A 20,887-nucleotide genomic window follows, 5' to 3' on the forward strand; every position below is an offset into this window, starting at 1 on the left:
CTTAAGTGAGAGTCTTTAGTTCCCCTATGCCTTAGGTGTTATTAAGTGCCAATGAATATGATGACAATATGATTGTCAGCCTGGACTCCACAGTAAACAAGTGTTTTTCTAGCCTCTACTATAAACTCCACCAGAAAGGGGCTTCGATTACAACTCAGAGGACTGGGAGCCAGCAGCACTCCAGACTAACTGCTACTAAATGAATGTTGTTTCGTTAAGTCAGATGTCCTATCAAGATGACTTCAAAAAGAACAATTTACATTTGAACTGTGGACTCAAGCATCTTCCTGAGATCTAAGAGGTAAGAGCAACTGACAAAAAGCTTTAAATACTGAACTTGTCTGACATGTTGATAGGCACAAGAGCTGCAGTATTTGTTCTTATAAAACTGTCAAACGAAGGAGCACACCAATAATTAGTATGGACCTCCTCATTCTCTGCTAGCACTTATGTGGGGTAGAAGGAACAAAAACTAGAAAATTGAAGGATGGTACAAGCAGTAAAACATTTTTAGGCAAGGCTGACTTTTTATTTTAAGTTGGCCTGCCATTGAAAGAACTTGTTTTTATGGCATTAAAATACCTTTTTTCCCCCTGAACTTTAGAAATTTTATTTTCTGGGACTGCTACTAAAAAAAGTAACAGTTTCAAAACTAAAATTTCTACAGTTTTGACAGAGGTGCCTAAGGCCAGCATTTCATAGGAATGTAAAGGAATAAGTCTCTGTAGAGAGAAAGAGATATAAAAAATCATTTCTTAAGAAACAAAATCCACATACAGACTGGCTATGTTTATATTCTTAACATCTAGAACCATATTTGTGTAGACATTGTACAGTTTTTAACACTTCTTAGTTCTTAAGTCCAGACATGGCAATTCTGCAAACTTTCTCCAATCAACTTTGTTTTTCTTAGCACCCTCTTCAGAACAAGTGGTCAAGAAGCGACCATAGGTCAGACTGAACTTCAAAAGGGACAAAAAAAATCTCATTTAAGGTATAGATATATCTCCCTTTCTAAAGATGACACCACTAAGCAGTCAGCTCATGGACTCAGGAGGCTACTGGCCTAGAAATGACAGTGATTCAGCCATTCTTCCCCAGCATTTTCTTCCTGTGTGGAGATCTTCAAAGGACTTTGCATTTCTTTCCAACCAAGCAGCAGTCTAGTATTTTAAAATAATACAGATACTTCATACCTACCGGTAGTATTTGGCCCAATTTCAAACAAAAGATACTTCCTAGACTTATTTCCAAACCTCATATGAGTCTGTCCTAACATTTGAACATACTGTTTTCTTTTCCACTAAGTGACAGAAATCTGAAGGGGTTCTTTGGGTGTAAAGGGTCGAGACTAGGAAGGCTCTGCAGAGGGACCTGGACAGGCTGGATCGATGGGCCGAGGCCAACTGTATGAGGTTCAACAAGGCCAAGTGCCGGGTCCTGCACTTCGGCCACAACAACCCCAGGCAACGCCACAGGCTTGGGGAAGAGCGGCTGGAAAGCTGCCTGGAGGAAAAGGACCTGGGGGTGCTGGTTGACAGCCGGCTGAACATGAGCCGGCAGTGTGCCCAGGTGGCCAAGAAGGCCAACGGCATCCTGGCCTGTATCAGAAATGGTGTGGCCAGCAGGAGCAGGGAGGGGATCGTGCCCCTGTACTCGGCACTGGTGAGGCCGCACCTCGAATCCTGTGTTCAGTTTTGGGCCCCTCACCACAAGAAGGACATGGAGGTGCTGGAGCGTGTCCAGAGGAGGGCAACGAAGCTGGTGAAGGGCCTGGAGCACAAGTCTGATGGGGAGCGGCTGAGGGAACAGGGGGTGTTTAGCCTGGAGAAGAGGAGGCTGAGGGGAGACCTCATCACGCTCTACAACTACCTGAAAGGAGGTTGTAGCAAGGGGGGGGTTGGTCTCTTCTCCCAAGTAACAAGCGATAGGACGAGAGGAAATGGCCTCAAGTTGCGCCAAGGGAGGTTTAGATTGGACATTAGAAAAAATTCTTTCACCGAAAGGGTTGTCAAGCATTGGACCAGGCTGCCCAGGGAAGTGGTGGAGTCCCCATCCCTGGAAGTATTTAAAAGACGTGTAGATGAGGCGCTTAGGGACATGGTGTAGTGGGTATGGTGGTGTTGAGTTGATGGTTGGACTCGATGATCTTAGAGGTCTTTTCCAACATTAATGATTCTATGATTCTGAAAGCTTGCTGGAGGAATACTTGGGGAAGAAGAGAGAAGCAAGAAATGAGTAAACGAGAAGTTGAACCACAGGATAAAGCAGCAGCAGCAGAATTCTAACAATCCCCATGCTGTTACAAAAGAGAATCAACTTCCCTTGGGAGACTGCAATCTAACTCTGTGAAAAGAAAACTGTTCTCCTCATTAACTTTGCAGAGGAGACTTAAAACAAAGAATGCTAGCTTGCTTACTCCTATTCTGATTGAGGGAAAGGTTTGACTTTGCAGATTGGAATTCCAAAGGTTCCCATACTCTAACGGCTTCAGTGGCCATTTCACGAATTAGAAGGCATGTCAAAAAAGCCAATGAATTCCCACCACCTTGTTAAGAGAGAACAGAAGCAGTTCTCTAATCCAAATATAATCTATTATCTATAGGTCTATAATCTATTTAAGTGTCTGCAATACCTTGAAGAAATTCTAAAGGCACTTGGGGGTAGATGATGCCACTTAAGTTTTAGCCAGTGAGAATCGTCTTTTCTCACAATAATCCACCCAATTTACCTTCTTCTATACCTCTAGTCTGAAAAGCCTTGGCATTAGATTTCCTGTCATTTGAGGATAACTTGTACTGAAGTGATGACATGCGTGATAGTTTACCTTTTAAGATTTTCCAAACCCAGACATTTATTTGCAGTTATAGATTAACCATATAATTTACTTGGACAGCCAGAAGGCATTAACAACAGAAAAAAAACCTTTTGGATTCTCATTACTGGGCACAGAACAAGTAACAGCAGAAAGCAGGATAACTGAAGGAACATGAAGTCCTACAAAATTTAAGAACAGGCAGATTCTAGATTTGGAAGTTGGAGATCTTCTGTCGCTTTTAAAATGGGAACCACAAGAATCAACAATGGTAGTCACAAGACTCCCTTAGGGCCTGTTGCTGAAAAAAATTCCTTAAACTTTGCATAATCTTCAACAAATGTCCACTTCGATCTTTTTGTCTCATGTGAAGTCTTCTCTTCACCTGTTTATATTTGGTCAAAATGGAAGATAATTCAGCAGGTTTTGTAGAGGGGGTTTCCCCACAGCTAATCCCTAGAGAATTTAAAGGACTAGCCTTGACACAAACTTAATCTGTAAATGAGAAGATATTCCCTGCAAATAAAATGCATTTTTTGACAAGCCAGAAGAAGCTTTCTCAAGCAGGACGGTTTGGGACCTAGTTGCCATTTAAGCAAAAGGATCATAGGTGGGTCCCATACTGCTAGCACAAGTAATGCAGTGCTCAATGTTTTCCTTCTCCATCGCTGCAGATTGTGGCTGAAAGAAAGCTGGAGGAGAAGAGGGGTGAAATGAAAGCTGTAGTGAGCAATCCAGTAGCTAAAGTTACCTGTTAAATTTACTAGTGGAATCAGGATCCAGAAAATGTTAACATCAGATGAAGCTGTAATTCAGCAATACAGTACGATCAATGGTTTTTAATCCTCTGAAGCAGGTAGAGAAGACAAGCACATTATCTCAGATGTTTTTTAATATTTTTAAGTTACATTTTTAACATAACCTTATACATTTTCACTTGTGAACTCACCAGGCAATTGGCTGAAGGACAGGATAAGATACAACCACTTTCATCCATCATTAATATCATCAATGTCAGAAATTAGATTTCATTCCTGAGCTGATAAAGTTTAATAAAAATCACCAAGACTACTTTAGAGAATTCTATGAAATTCTAAATTAAAAGCATTACTCAACAGCCTGTTCTGTAATACATGAGTTTAACAGATATTTCAAGTCTCTCTCAGTTACATTAAATAAAGTATGCAGTCAACTACAATCAAAGTTAAAACAAAAAAGTGCCTGTGATCTAAGGATCATTATTTCAGACCTGTTGTGAATCAGTGAAAAGGAGAGTAGCAAAGGACATACCTTGGAACTGCTCCCAAAACAATCAAGTTGGCTTTTTGTTTGTTGTTTCCAATTACAGCATTTTTCATATCTCTGTAAATCCAGAAAGAAAAACAAACCCTGGTAAATTATGCTGAGGTACTGAGGGCTTAATCTATAGAATTTACTATTTCCATGAAGGCTTATCAAGTAGTCTTCCACATGTCCATGCTGCATCTACAGGACTGAGTAGTGCTTCAGGGCATAGCTTCCACAGCCCACAGATAAATACCCCAGAGCTTTGGGATTCCACTATGTCCCAGCTTATGCAAGTAAGCAAAAACCCAAACTACCTCACATGCACACCAGACATGAAAAAGTCTCATCGAGGAAAACTACATATACTAGTTCTTTGTGCCCATATATTCACCAGACTTCTAAAAGAAAAAAACACTATTGGCTGGGAAATCAAATGTTGCTAATTTAAAGTATTAACCGAATATTCTACTGGGTGCAGGAAAAGACAAGCTGGGGGAGGGGAGGGAAGGAACAAGGAACTATCACCAGTCTCCAGAGACCATTCTTTTACTCTCCTCTTCACCACAGGCTTCCTTTTGTCCTTCAGCAGGACACCTAAACATCTGTATGTTAAAATCTCAGAATAAAGAGGAAACAAAAGCATTTTCCTGTCTGAGAGTTACTGCAAAGTTAAATACTTTAAACGCATTCATACTATGGTAAAGGAACAAGGGAAGCATTTTGGAAAGAGGACACTGCGCACACGAAGAAGTCCTATGGAGGCGTGTGGTTTGCAACCTTGTTCAGAAAATTGCTACCGCATCCTAAAAACCATCACCACCTTTTTAAGATTTTTTTTCTTCATATGAACATATTGAACAAATACAAACATCCAGAGAATCTGAAAGAAAGGCTAGCAACTTATGACCAGTTTCAGAAAACCAAGGTGACACATTTCTAGGCAACTTTCTAGTTGTAGGGACCTTTATAAGAGCAGAGAACAAAACCAGTCCAAATTCAGATAATTCTTTATCAACAAAAAACAAAACTAGATTGATTATAGTATTAGTAGTTGCAAAATTGATAAATTAATCACTGGCTAGCTATTCATTCAAATAATTTGGGAGCTTTAGTGGTCACTTTAAGTTAGCATATTTTCTCACCACTGTATCACTCTTTCACATGCTATCTGCAAATTTTAAGAGATTTAGAGTAGCCCTGTTCTTTAAGATCCACCCTGGCCTGCATGAACACTATGCAGTCCCTACATACCCACTGAACGTCCAAATTCCACTGCAATAAGCAGTTGTCCCAAGTGTTAAACTCACTTCATTAGAGTTATAAAAAATTTCTTAGCCAAGGCAGGCAATATCTGGACTGGCATAAACAGAACCTTTATAAACCTCAATTAGTAAAAGGTAATTGCCCGTTCTTCCTGAAGTATTTCTCCATGTGACTCACTCTCCCGTTGCATACAGTTACCTGGCCACAGAAGAGCACTCTAGGAATTTTAAGCAAATGGAGGCTGTCTAACTTCTCGCGCTTGGCTAGTGATCTCGGAGCTCCAACAAGGGAGCAGCATTAAAAGCAGCTGCATGCTGAACTGCATGCAGTTCTGTGTAACTCCTAACACAGGCAGAGTCAGGAAACCACTTGACTTGTCAAGTGAGCCATTATTTAACAGGAATCTGCCTAACCAGCAAACAGTTTTACACAGCTGAGTATCAGCAGAAAATGTTGGACCTTCATGTTATATCTCCCGTAAATTTGGTAACTTTACACCACAAGACAGGAGGTAGAGGAGAAAGAGCAAGATCAGAAGACAGGCTAAGCTGGAAGCCCAAGAAAATTTAAAGAATGGACTTGAAGATTTCACTAAACTCAGAAACAGTACTTCAGTGGTTTCTATGCTGTACACTTGATATGAAAGTATCCCGGTCATTTTCAAATGTTTTTAAAATACAAGACTCGGTCCAAAACAGTGGCAGAAGCAATGATCAGATGTCTCAAAGGAATGGAAACTGTACCAACAGATGTGCTAGGTTCAGGTACTAAACTGCTGAGGCCACTCTAGCACTTTTTAAAAGGCACCAGCCCTCAAAGCAATCAGAAAGGCTGTATCGTATCACATATCTGCGAAGGTATCTTGAGAAGCTAAAGAGAAGGCACTTGCCAAGCACTCTGAAGAATTAACAAACAGATTTTGGTGACACTTTAATGCTCTGCTCAGGTGATTTTACACATTATTTTGCATTTAAAAAAAAAAACAAAAACAAAAAACCCAACAACAACAAACTTTCGTGACTCCTGCACCAACTCCACAATAGAATGGTGTGCTAACCCTATAACCATTTAATATGTAATAAGTACTGTCTATTGAAATTTTATTTAGAGACCCTTTCAGAAGCAACAGGAACATGGCCAAGTTCCATAACACTCAAATTGAGAGGTTTAGTGAGGTCACAGTCCTGATCTGTAAATGATTCAGATGAGTTTCTCCATCCTAGTTCATAAAGTTCCTCAGAAAGGTCATAGCAGATAAGACAAGAAATACCACAACCTTGAGATTTCTGACAAATCCAACACATGTACATTTGACTACTTCAACTTGCAAGCAAGTAAAATACCTTCACATTGGTAAGGTGATCAAAAACTGTCAGAGATAGGACTCAGCAAAGATCACCACGTTTGTGTGCATTATGCTTTGGCACTCCCAAGTTCCATGCCATGCTTATCTCTTCAAATTTGCCACTTACAGAAATGAACCTATTCCATACACAGGAAGCAGGTGGATATGGAAACCAAGAATATCCTTAAAATGCCAATAATCCAATGCTGAATAATAGTAGACTTTTTTTTGTTTACTATGAAAAATAATCATGTGATTCCACATTACATTTTATGGAGATTTTCCTGATCAGGAAGCTAATCTCCTTAAGAAGCAAAGTACCACCATGTGCTGTCCTAGTCTACCAGGAACTCGGTGAATCATGAAACTTGGAAAAACTGCGGGCAATTCCCTTATTTGAAAACATCATCTCCAACAAGTTTGAGCTTGACTGATTTCAGATCCAAGACAACATGAGATTCATCCAAGGAGAAAAAGCAGTAAAGATCACTATCTTCTACAGGAGGTAACAAAGAAACCTCAGAAATTTGTAGTCCAAAACTGGATACCCACTTTATTTCCGAATGTCATGCACACTGCTCCCATTTCCTACTGTGAAAAGGAGTCCTTGAAACGAGGAAGAAGGGAACAGCAGCAAAAACACAATTACAAAGAGATGAGAACGTCAAAAGAACAACTAGTCTATGATGATTCTAGGCCTAATCTGTGAGAAGACCATGATGCAGAAGAGGGAGATACAAGGCTTTCCAATAATCAGCTCCAAGCTCTCAGGTAGATTATCAACCCTACTGCCAGGCAACAGCACAGCGTGAGCAGCTTCAGAAGAAAAATGCAGATCTTGCACGTATACCTAGTACATTCCAGCACTACTTAATTTCTCAGCCTCATAAAGGTAGCTTTCTATAGAGCCAACAGACAAACCATGCAGCTTTCATATGACAGAGGTCTTAAGATGCATTCGAGGTTGGTTGGGTTTTGGGTTTTGTTTTTTTTTTTATATCCTGTGTATTAAATCTTACAGTTTAGATTCAACCTAAATTGCAAGTCATTTAACAAAATAACCTGAATTACAATAATTTTAATGCATACATTTAAAATCTGATAGCTGATATTTATGCCTACATTTACTACAATGCAATAAGGTAATTAAGTAATTTATGTGAAAAAACTTTCAAGCAGGATAATGTAGGCTGCCAACGATAAAATACAGGAAAGAGATCCTAGCTAAGCGCTTGGAAATACTGCTTCCTGAAGCGCTAAACCAGCTTCTTCCATCTCTCATGGCTTCCTAAAGAAGTAAGAAAATAGTTTCATCAGTTCAATCCTGTGACCACTCAGTTTTAAGTTATGAAACTAACTAGAGACTGGAAAAGCAGAAAGACTTATTTTCTTCCTACAAACTCTAGAAAAGGGGAAAAAATTATCAGGTGAGGTTTATCAGCTCTAACAATCTTTTGGAACATAGCAACCCAGACGCAATCAGTTCAATTAATTAGCTATAAATAAAATGCAATGCATGCTAGTTTCATAAGTGTATTAACACAGTATGAGTGTTTAAAATAAAATATTTTAGGAGTATATTAAACTCATAAAAAAAAATCTAATTTCCATCCAAATGCAGCTCAACAAAAGTTACAAGAGGAACTAATCTGCCAATTGTGTATGAAGTTAGTATGTTTTCATTCTGATGCTTAACGTGTAATTGTTTAAAGGCACCAGATATAGCCCACTTCAGATAAGCAAGAAGCAATATTAAATATAACAATTTGTTAGTAAAATATGGCCTTTAAGTTTCAATGATTCCTAGCCAATAAAAATTAATATTATGAAATGTCTAAGTCCTGAGAAAATTAACATTCTAGTCTGTCAATGTAAATTGTTATTGTAGAAGCAACTTAAGGTGCTGAACTTTGATCTAAGCAGAAATTATTGAAGTTAAACATCCTCATGAAGTTGATCCTAAGTTTGGGACTCCTCCCACAAAAACACCAGATGTGTCCAGTAGTTAATGTGCAGTTCTCTGAACTGGTGTGAGCTAACTTCCCAGCTGAGAAAGAACAAACATCTAAAGCCTTCCTAGCAAGCCCCGATACCTGCACCTTTTCTGCAAAAGAGATCATGAGAAAGCAACATGGATACATGGATTCCTCAGCGAGAATTTGGTTTTACCTACATTCTTAAATACAGTAAATCAAGCAGAAACATAAGAAATTTTAAAATTCTGATAGGAAGCCCTGGAGCTTTCCTATGTCACCTTCTAGCAAAGCAACACAAAAGATCTTGAAACAAGCTAGAGTGACTTGATGAGGAAGCAGCAGTAGGAACTACACAGAAGACGAGGAAATAAACAGCCTGCATGATATTTTCTCATCTTATGTCTTTTGAAAATAGAGTAGATAGCCATATTCAAGAGGTTCCTAGACAGAGAAGGATATCAAACATAAGATGAACAATCACAGAAGGAAAAGTAGTCCTAGACACTTCAAGACGTTTTCACTTTTAGTATGAAATAGTTACAAGAGATTCCGAGACAATTACGCACACAGAGGAAGCATCCAAAACAATGCATTGTCAGACCAGAAGATTTATCTACCAGAGGCTGATCAAAATTGTGAACAATAGAATGACGCAAAGCATCATTCCAAAAACGTTTTCAAAAACTCAAAATGCAAATATCTAAAAAGCTGAGGTACTGGTAGCTGATACAAGGACATAGCTCAAATAAAAACTGTCTGCCCCAGCTTCAGAAGAGTTTCTAAGTTTCAGTATCATATAAGCAAATGGTTCCTGGACTGGCTGGACTCGAGTCAGAAGCTAACTGCGGAGCTAAAGTTTTGACAATTATGCTTTCTATAGCTTTTGCCTCCTTCCTCCCTTCCTTCTCCCTTCTTCCCACTCTCCCATTTTTATAGACAGATGCAAAACAATCAACAACAGGAATCAATGACAAATTTTGCATGTTAAAATATGTCCATCGTTATTTTGACAGAATTAACTTCTAAGAGGGACTCTACTACGGCTTGAATATCTGTTAATTACCCAAGAAGTGAGTTGTTTTCTACCCCGTTAGCAGGGAGCGCGTTTGTACTAACATGATTACTAGTGCAACCAAGTGAATAAAATGTTAAAAATTCTGGCCAACTCAAGCAAACCACAGAAATCATAAATCAGCTTATTTTTAAAGTTAATCATCAGATTGGGAAGAAAAGTTTGAAGATTTCTAATCCCATTCAAAAAATATCAGTTGATGCAAAGATGATGATGATTTTACAGGAAAGAACAAAGTAGCACATAGAGACACTGTTACTCAACTTGTTTGAGGTTTAACACTTAGAAACTGTTACACAATTCTCATACAGTGCAAGCTAAACAAACTCAACATTTAAACAAGGAAACCCTAAATCCATGGTTGTTCCTGATCTTAATTCTGTACTCTCAGACACCGCATAAAATCAAAGTGCTGTAGAAAAATAGCATATAGCTATAATTACAGCAATGCAGAACAGTAGAATTTAACATACATAATGCTAAAAGTGATCATTTAATCCAACTTCTCCGTATCACAATGCCACAGAAACCACTTGAACTCCTATCTGAAGTATCCTCTCTGGAGTGGCAACTTACCTTGTCGTAAGTTTTCTTGCCAAGGAAAATCTACCAAATAGAAAGGTAAGCTGTTTCAGTGATCCATACCTGTAGTTAGAAATATTTATACCTTATTCCTACTCTGAATCTATCCCAGTTTCCAGTACTTATCTTGGTCTGTGTGTGTGACAGACTGAAAAAACCTCTCATATCAAATCTTTACTTCCGTATAAGAGCTTACATCAGTCAATTCACATGCTAGCCTTCTATATCAGGCTTAACAACTTCAGCTCTCCATGTCTTTGGCTGCAATTTCAACTCAAGTTCCTTTCAAATCTCTAGGTTGATTGACAAAATGGGAGATGTTGCTTTTCCCATCTCTCTCTCAAGCATGTTTTATTGCCTCATCCTTTACACGGAGTCTGGAAATTGTGCTACAAGTTGCATGAGATCACTAATCAATAGAAAAATTGCCTACTCAACCTTAAGAATGATGCAGCTCAAATTTAAAATGCTTGAAGTCAGTGGAGGATGGGAGTTTAGCGAGCTTTTATTATGTAAACTTTTTAAGCTAAAAAAAACCAAAACCACACAAACCATAGCTAGAGCTCTGTATTATCAGCATTTCAATTTCAGCATCAATCTCTGCTACTTAAATAAACTAGGTCATAACAGCAAAGAATTATCCAAAGAGAGGTGTGGGGAAAATAGCTGCAGTTCAGCAGAACACTCAGAAACTGAGACATCTCCTGCTCTGTGATGCCAGATCAGCAAAATACTTTTTTCACAGCTACCCCGAAACAGCCAAACCACATGAAAAGAACAGCTTTCACTCCTGTTGCTTCAGATGAATGACCCAAACCACCAAATACAAGTAACTGTGTTACTTTTTTTTTTAATGTCTCTATCTCCCCCAAGGATATTTCCCCTCCCAGGATGAAGTAGTGCCTTCAGCAGTTAGCAGTATAACCCAGAGTTGAAGCAAAAATTAAACGAAATTTCATTAAGCAAAGAGGCATCCTCTAACACTACATTTCTCTAGCACTAGTTTTCATTCACTGTCTCTTGATTTAAAGTTGTTTTTGTCCATTCTCCCATTTTAAGCCCACCACTCATTATCGAAAGAATGTTGTCCACCACAAGTCATTCACATAGGGAACTCTTAAGTTTCATTCCGTTCAGGAAAATACCTTAAAATGGCCTTCCAGCACCTGCTTAGCTGTTCTCAGATGTGACCTCATAATATTGTATGACACTCTGCCCACTTCAGCTTAGGCCAGCAATCACTGAAGGATCACCAAAACCTGTTAATTTGACATAGCTACTACCCATTAGATTATAATAATCTAAAGTCTTTCCGACAAAGAAAGTATAGCCTATAGCCTCAGATTTTTAGCTCCAATAGCTATCAGCTAAGATGATGTACTGGCTTTAGTCATGCCTAAATTTCCTTCTTCAAGTGCGTGTTAGTAAGTGCTCACTTGGACATAAACTCCATAATTTATCTATATCCAAATAAACTCTCTCATTCTATGTATGGGGGAGTTACTGGACATTTCAGACAATGCATGTTTGAAGTATGTTATAGCAAGTAATTTTACCAGCTAGCCTTCCTGCTACTTTACAATTCCCAAAGAAAAAATAAAAATATCTCAGCACATTTAAATTAACAGTTCAGCACCAGCAATACAGCATACATACTGAAATCATGTTAATCATCTGGTAGACAAATTAATTGGTAAACAGAGTTCTGTCCTTTGAACGTTACTAGAAATGTCAACCCTTTACAGAAAGCTAGCATAAAAAAAACATAGTTCCATACTGCAAACTGAAAATGAGCTTGTTTTGGAAAGCAAGTAAACTCAATTTTTTTTAATGCTGATTCTGATCAATTTGAACTGGCAGCTTAGAACCAAAAAATCAAACTCCAAATATTAAAAATCACAAACAGTAGCATTGCTGATTTTGTGACACACATCCCTCAGGCCCAACCTCTAGTTCAGTCTTAATAACACCCCACACACCCCCCCAAAGGCCTATTTCTCCCTCAGCTGCCTGCTACATTTTGCCCTCCCTTATAGGCAACCACCTCTTCCCTGCATTTTTCTAACAGATTAATAAAGCTGTTAAACTCTGAATGACCTCAGAGTATTCAACAGTGCTCAGCTTGAAGTTTGCCATTTCCAACTCAGACCTCAAAACCTTTGTGACCAATACCCACTTGATTTTCTCCAGCTACATCAGCTAGTCTGATAGAAGTTGTTTCTCCTCTTTCATCCTACTTACAGCCTGAAATCGTCACAGCAACAGTATCACTACTCTGAGGTTGGCACCAAGACAGGGATTTTGGAGAAAAGTGGCTTCATGCCTTACTTAAAGGCAGCACTGAAACAGATTCATTAATCATCAGTCCTCTCTCACAGGCTCAGAGTGGCAACTGCAAGGCTTGAAGTATTAACAACCCTATTAGGCTGAAGACTGCTAGCCAAATGTAATAGGTATAGCTAATTTCCTAAAGTTTAGCCCACCTCTAAATATTAGACCAGGAGTTACAATATATAACAATTTACTTGTGAAAAATAGTACTACGCACTTGTACCTTTTGCTGCATTAGAAAGAAAGCACAAAAGCGAGAAAGTATCTTATTCTATGACAGGAACACACTTTCCTATTGCATCTTCCTCTCTTCCCTCTCTATCTACACTATTCTTCCATCTGACTCTACAAAAACTATTATACTGAAAACCACTCTTCACAGAGCACTACTTAATTCTCAACTGATGTTTGAGGCCTTTCAATTTCATCTTCTATCACTCTGAAAAGCTTACCTCTTGAAAGGGAGAAATCAACAAATGGAGTAGTGCTCCCAGCATCCTCTCAGCGTCACCTAAACCTGCTCAAATTTCTGTCAGATTCTGCGATCTAAAGAACAAGCTTTCCATTTCCAAGCCACAAAGATCCTATCCTGCAGTTCACAAGTATCGACAGAAGAGACTCAGAAGCCTCTTCCCTCAACACATGAATAACACTGCAGAAAAACACTTCAAAAAATTACATCACTGGTTCTTAGCCAATTAGGCCTCAAAGTTCTCTATTGCATCTGAAAGAATATGCTTTTACTACAGAGTACTGTCTAGGAGATAACAGAATCGATCAAAAATGTACAGAGGCATAGTATAACAGGAACAATTCTCTAAGGACTGCTCTGTTTCCACAGGGCCATTCTGGTGAAAACTGAAGCAAGGGAATATTCACAGAACAAAACACGGCTCCTGCAAAAAATTCAGGTTCAGAAGTGCCCATTGAGAGACTGAAAATGTGACTGCATATGTTCGGGATGCACAAGTGAAAACAAGTGCTGTTTGTTATTTAGTCTTAAAGAAGGTTTGTTTAACAGGACATGAAGAACAAGAGGCAGAAGTAGCCTCTTCATAACTGTCTGAAGGGGGTACCTGTTGCTCCATTAGAACTGAGATGGGAATTTCTCCTCTTCCCACTCGTGAAGCTGCCTCTTATATTTCACACAGCTTTCCCTGCAGGCATGTGTGGAACACTGCACTGATGCTCTCATTCCAATTGCCATAGCTGAGAAATACAAGACACTATTATACAGTCATCTAAGCACGTGCCTGGAACATCTTTTTCAAATCCAAGAATACACAAATGAAAAAAGTTGAATGTAAAAAACACACACTGTTTGAGGTGTTCCCAATTAATTTCAAAGCAACTGACCACAAAAGAGATACAGGATAGGTTCCATGAAAGCAGTGTTACTACTTAAAATATAAGGTTTTTTTCTTCCTGGTTTGTGACCACCTTCTGGTATCTTCTGTTTGAAGAAGGCAGAAACCAGCAAGCAGTACAAAACATCTTCACTCAAATGCAAGTACAAGTCCATTGTCCCTTAGAGGAGCTTTTAACACATATCTAACTTTGCATCCAAGAACCTACCGAAAAGTAAGCCCAATTACATCTTGGTTGTACTAAAATGTCAGTTTCAGAGTCTTCAAAACACTGAGCATAACCACTAACCACTGCAGCACTCAGTCTAAGTCTGCAGGGACCCTAAAAACATAACTGTCAGATTCAAAGTGGTCTGCAAGTTCTTACCCGTATGCCAACTATTATACTTTCCTTAGCAACAACATCAATTCTCAAACACTCAAAACCATACTGTGTAGAAAGCATATATAACTCAAATTAAATATACTGCATAGATCTGTACCAGTATTCCCACCACAGCACGAGACATGCTCCCTGGGAAAAAGGAAGATATTGTAGACATACACTTTGAAATTCGTTCTTCAGTACCAAGTGCCATTTCTATAGGATGTTTCTTTCATCTTCCTGAGAAATAAAATGCTCACACAAGTTTGAAAATGCTTGTCTAGTAACTCCAGCTGGCTGGATAAGCACATCCACAAAGGACAGAAACAGCAGTAGCATAGGAATTCTCAGTGCACCACAAAGATGATTATTTACAAGCCTTAAAAGATGACACCCTCTGACTGCTGAGGAACAGCCTGATGAGAAACAGTTGGGACCTTGAGTAAGCCAGATTTGTCAGTAAGAATGCTCCTTTCAAAACCAGCCCTTGAGACAGAATTACATAGCTCTCTGTAAAATGATAGACTGCCTCTTTGAAGACATCAGGCTAAACGTAAGCATGACAAAATGTCTCTCAAAGAAGCCCCTGACCAGCAAATAAATTAGAAGACAAAAATAGGTATCAGTCTTGCATCTGGACAATGTGGTCCTGAGATTAAGAGCGGCTGAAAAGCAAATGATAGTCTAAGGATCACCACCCAGAATTGTTTTTAAAAAAAAACAAAAAAAATACTGCCACACTGCAAAGCACAGGATGATGTTGCAGCAACCATCTTAGGACAAATGAAGCTCTCGTAACAACGCAGAAATTTACAGAGCTATCTATGTTCTGCTTCTCTGCCAATAACAGCAAAACATTAAAGAGAACTTCCGAGAGAACACAGTATTTAATCCTCTACAGTATCTGTTTGAGGTAGTCTATGCACTGTCAACACTAAATATATTCGATAGCTGCATACCTGACATTAATGCTGACCTTGCAGAATGCAGTCAAAGCGTATTTGAGAAAATTTGAACTGTGAACAGTATGTAGATGAAAGGTTTAGAAGAGCACCTAAGTAGACACAAAGCAAACCTGTAAGACCTCTCAAGCATAAGAATGGCCACAATGTAGAGTTTATGTTTACAGAAGGAAACTACTATATTAAGCTTGCTCATTTATAAAGACAGTAAATAGAAAGGTAAATACATACACTGCCATACAGATGGGGGTATGAAGATGTGGGCCTTGCACACTTTAAATAGTTCGCTATCGGGTACAGTAAAAGGCAGTAGTCATTCTTGTAAGAATCTCAACGTTTCAAATCCTGAACTGAAATTCATGATTTACTGGCAGGTACACACAATTCTCCCTTTCCTACCTACTATCAATACCCAGATGAACATGATAAAAATGATGTGAACAAGAGTTCTGGACGAAACTTGACATTTTGAAATAAGATCAATCGAACCACACACAGCAGTACCGGACAAAAAGGAAATGGTTTCTCAGTTTTCCCATGAGGAGGAAAAGGAAAAAGTTCCTAGCCAAGTAAGACTTCACTGTCTGGACATAAGAAGATTCTGAACACAACCTTTCTGACAATTCATGGGAAAGAAAGGAAAAGAAGAGATTGGATCATTTAAATACTTTCAGAATATGTAATTAAAAGCTTTCTCAAGTTACACGATGACAACTGGATTGGCATGATTTTCAAGTTCAAGAAGCATTTAGCTATATTTTACCTTTATCAAACCTCACTCAGAAGTTGGTTTTCATTAAAATTACAAGGATGAAATTAAAAAAAGCCCCAAACCCAAGTTACTCATTCAACCGTCTTTAACAGCATATGCAGAACAGCACTACAGTAACTGAAGACAATCTGCAGAAACAAAGCCTCTTAAGACAGCCTATTTTCCGATCCTTGATATTCGTACAGTTCCATCAATCAAAATAAAAATCTAGGTCATCAGTATTTTCAGCCAGGATGCAAGAAAAAAAAAAAGCACATCTTAGGAACCAAAGATTTTCAGCAAAGTATGCAGAGTATCCGGTAAAGCTTCTGACAGACACTTCTGGTAGAACTTTAATCCTCTTCTACTCCACCCCAAATATCAGTTCATTCCAACTTCAATACCTCTTCAGATATCCTGAAGTCAAAGGAAGGGCAAAGCAGTATTTTTCTGCCCAAAGAGAATCTTGGACTGACAGAAATTCTATATATATACACTATTCTACATTCTACTTTTATATATACACTTTTCTAAATTGGACTGTTTCACACCCATCCACCAATATTCGGAAAATAACAAATCTACTACATAGGATTTGCTCAATGTCAGAAAAGAGATACTCTCAGAATGAGGATTTTAACCAGAGCATCACAAATATGGTTTACCATCCAAATCTGCCCTTTGAAAGCTAATGTGAAATAAATCGGCATTTTCTTGTCTTTAAATGCAAGAAAAGCATCTCAGCATAGAATCCACTGACATCCATGGACAAGATAAAGAATTTCAGATATTAGCTGAGAGAAAGATACTGCCTAAACCTTTTGTTTCTGGGAAATCAGTTATACTTCATAAGATATGAATAACACCTCAAAAGATAGGGAAGGGATTACCAAGGGTTGTGGGTTCCAGCCCTTTGAAAATAAAGAAGAGCACGGAGGGAGCGCCACCCAGGGCTCAGAGCATCTGCCAAGGAGACAAGGGGGGCTCAGGCAACCCACTTGGACATAGGATGAGACACGTCCTTGCCCCTGGGACCACCACACCAGCCCTTATGAGTAGTGGACTAAGAAGGCCAAGGGGTGGAAGCAAAATCAGACTCCCCTACAGGGAAGAGTTAAGAACCTGTACATAGTTATGGTGGAGTATCAAAGTTTTTATACAGGTAAGGGGGTATTTCAACCAATAAGGTTTCCAGGACAGTTTTATGTATGTTGTGTTTTTCATATATTTCAAAGGGACACTAATTCTGATACGTTGCCCCTAGGACACCTTCTGCAATAATTTTTTTCATCTGCTACTGGAAAACACCTCAGACTGTCCTAAGCAACACAACCAACATTCTCAGCTTTTTGATCCACTTGGTTTTTCGACGTTCTTGTGGTGTTTTGCTAGATAGCCACAGCCAGCAAGTTACTGGTAAGCCTGAAAAGGCCTGGTTTCACCATCAAAAATCAGTCCTGAGCAAGGACTTATTTGCCACGTTGCTGTGTGGTTATAATGGAAAGCTTATAGCCCAAGGACAGCAAGAAAACAACCAGATCTTTGCACCAGTTTTACTACCTATTCAGCAGGGCAAGTCTTCTACTCACTCTTTCAGTCATTACCCCTTATCACTGGCATGCAACAGAAGTACTGAAATATAATTTGCATCCAAATTAATTTCTATGGAAGCATTTTCTTTCAGCTCGCAGTTCCCATCAGTGAGATAGAAGCCATGCATTAAAAAAAAAGTCAACACTCAGGCTCGGCAGCAGGGGAAAAAGTAAGAGGCAGGTAGACTGACTTGGCAGTGGAATAAGAGAAAAGAGTCCCAACAGACCTGGAAGAGGAGCAAAAGGTGGCCAAAAGGAAGAAATGTATCAAAAAAGATTTTGAATGCTCACAGGATGTTTAACCTCATTTCTGGCAACTGGGAGGCTGTGTTATGAGCCATATGCACTACAGAGTGACAGTCTGCTAAAACAATACTATCATGTTTGCACTAAAATTTTCCAACAAGATTTCTCAAAAAAAGATAGGAAGAGCTTCTTGCCCTTGACATACAACCCTATTGGAATTCAAGTAAACCTAGCCTATGCACAACCAACAGCCCAAGTGTGTTTCAGATGACTTACATGACACCTTGCAGGACTTTCTGAGGATCGAGGTCAAATAATCTATCAACATAGTGGCGGCTACTAGCCGTTACCTCCTGCGGAGAAAAAAAAAAAAAAAATTATGATAGTTTATATCAATTCATATAATGGCAGACAAACAGGAGCGACTAACACAGCAGCAAGTCTACCAAATCTATCAGGCAAGATAGCAGCAAAACCACAGAATCATATTTAAATGTGCAGTATGTTACTGCTGGGCAACATCCACAGGAAGAATCAACCCTGTGTTCAAGTGTGATTTAAAGAAGACGATGTACTTAAAGTAGATAACAACGTGTTACGAGTCAAAGCAAGTTAACAGAGTGCTGTTTATGAACCGGGCATGCAAAAGGGGTCTACTTCAGTTATCAGCACTGCCTTAAATTCCAATTTTATTATGTTTAATTACTATATAGAAAAAACATGAATTCCTGCAAGAAAAAGTTTATAAGAGCAGTAATGTTGCTCAAGAAGAATACCCACAAACAAGCTCTCGAAAATAAGGAAGCCCGTATCAAGACATTTTTCGTTTACTTTATCATAACATATCTACACTCTTCAGAGATTGTCGTTCTATATACTGTCCCACACAACTTCAACAGGGACCACAGCACAATATTCTGCATAACATTCCCATAGCTACTTTATAAAACAAAGTGAACTCTCTTCTCAGCAACAGGACCATGCTTGTAAGCTAAACATTTATGCATCAATGATTTGTTATTCCCTTTGAGAAGATCCAAAGTTGGAGATGGAAAGCGTTCCAAAAAACAAGGGTGGGAAAAGGGAATTTTCCCTCCAGGTTCTCACGAACACGTGCCAGGGTGCGTTTCCATTATCTCACTTTTTTTTTTTTCTTTTTGCCAGCTCAACTTTTTATTAGGCTTTTCCCATTTTTTCCTTATGAGTTTTCCTTGAAAGAAGCTGTAAGGGAATTGAAAACTCTTCCTTGCTTTTGCAAGTATCTACTCTTGGGCTGAATCTGCTCCTGCTTCCCCACCCAGATGTCAGAAGCACCAGCAGCTTCTTGCCTGTGGTGTCACATAACTGAGAGAAGAAGAATCATCTAGAGGCAGCAAGACTCCTTTGTCTCCAGGAATACTATTAAATTATGCCAAGTAAATTCTACAGATAAACTTCCCCCACGTAATGAAAGACAATATTTTTTGAGAACAGTGGTAGACTTTCATCTACCTGATCTATGTACTTATATGCAAAAGCCTTCGGGACTTCAGAGGTCCCACTGCTTTCTGTTTCTAAAACATCCTGGCTTTCACCCTATCAACTACTAGGTTTGCAATATGCAGAAGAAGGGCATTCATATCCAGGCAAACAAGTTTTTCAGGTAGTCCCCAAAAATAAAGAATTTATCAACATCATCAGTTTCATAGTTCTCTTACCTAGTAAAAAATTCTAAGGAAAAAAAAAAGAAAGAAAAAGCCCAAAACCTCATCTCTCTTAAGCAGTATCCACGCTATACCTTTTGCATCGTTACTCCCAGCGCGCGACCCTGATGAGCAGAAGGACTGGGCAACCAGCACCGGCTGTTCTACTCACTCTCGGCTTTCCCCAAGGAAAAGAAACTAGTGGTAGTTGTCAGACCCCCTTCCGCAACACCAGCGCCCTGCCCACAGATGCAACGCATCAGCCTCCTCCCTGCAGCAAAAGCCAACGAGGCCGTGTCATGAGATCCCGAAGAGCTATTACGAGGAGATCAGCGTTTCGCCACCAAAACAACACCCACTTGCTAGCAAAGGCTGGGAGAGCGTGCTTCGCCAGCCACAACCAGCGCGGTACACTTCTGAGAGAGACGCTACGCTCCTCTGCAGCAGCTCGGTTATTACGGCTCAAAATAACGTCAACGAACCCTCTTTTTGCCAACCAGGAGTTTCGAGGGACCAAAAACATTTACAGGAGGGCAGCTGAAGAGTGTAAGTCGTGTCATCAGGTGAAAATACATTCAGAAGAGCCAGCACTTCTAACAAAAATGGGAACAGACTCCTCAGAAAAGGGGGGAATGCCGTTTTGCAAAAGAAAAACCCCTCTGGGAAGAAGTTGTTGTGACCGGGGAGGCACAAGGGAACGAGCGCCCTACCGACGCCCGTGTCACCCCTGCGGCCCTCCACAGCCCGCCAGGCCCACTCCCGGCCCCGGGGCCGGCCCGCCGGGCCCCCCGCCACCACACAAAGGGGCCCGGCAGGTGCCGGGGGCCCCCGCACACCCCGCGGCCCGGCCCCCGCGAAGGCCAAGGTCAGGCCGAGCCCAGCGGCAGGCGGGCGCCCCCCCCGGCGACCGCGCTAACGGGCGGCGGCGCAGGGGCCGCGGCACTCACCGAGAGGACGCTCATGCGGAGCGGCGCCTCCAGCACGCACGCCATCTTGGCGGACGCAGCAACAGCTCCGGCGGCGGCGGCGCCCTCACGCTCGCGCGCGCGCCGCTGCCGCCACCGGCGGGAACGGCCTCATCGCGGAGCGCAGCGCAGCGCCGCCGGGCGGGAGGGGCGGGGGGGAGAGGGGGCCGGCGGGGGCGGGGCGCCGCTGCCTGGCGCCTAGCGAATCGGCCGACGCCGAAACGCCGCTACCTTCCGCCAGCCCGCCGCCAAGGCGCATGCGCCCCTCCCTCCTCGCCACAAGCGAT

At 40.4% G+C, this 20,887-nt stretch overlaps 1 protein-coding gene across 12 annotated transcripts in view; it reads right to left on the bottom strand.

Moving 5' to 3' along the window:
• The window catches only part of ARMC8 (armadillo repeat containing 8), a 79,938-nt gene extending 59,079 nt beyond the window's left edge, over positions 1-20,859 (bottom strand). For 2 of the 12 annotated variants that reach the window (XM_075157932.1, XM_075157924.1), the window contains exons 1-3: positions 20,583-20,845; positions 18,230-18,306; positions 4,106-4,177 (exon numbers count right to left, since the gene is read on the bottom strand). In XM_075157932.1, the coding sequence (XP_075014033.1) occupies positions 4,106-4,177; positions 18,230-18,306; positions 20,583-20,627 (194 nt within the window). In that variant the 5' untranslated portion in view covers positions 20,628-20,845. Of the gene's footprint in view, positions 1-3,764; positions 3,855-4,105; positions 4,178-10,334; positions 10,404-18,229; positions 18,307-19,730; positions 19,932-20,117; positions 20,229-20,582 lie in introns of those variants that run through there. The other 10 variants (XR_012674794.1, XM_075157930.1, XM_075157922.1 and 7 more) reach the window with 9 other exon arrangements.
• Between the last annotated feature and the right edge of the window lie 28 nt (positions 20,860-20,887).

The sequence above is a fragment of the Calonectris borealis genome, chromosome 9 (genome assembly GCF_964195595.1).
Source record: "Calonectris borealis chromosome 9, bCalBor7.hap1.2, whole genome shotgun sequence".
Taxonomy (NCBI): domain Eukaryota; kingdom Metazoa; phylum Chordata; class Aves; order Procellariiformes; family Procellariidae; genus Calonectris; species Calonectris borealis.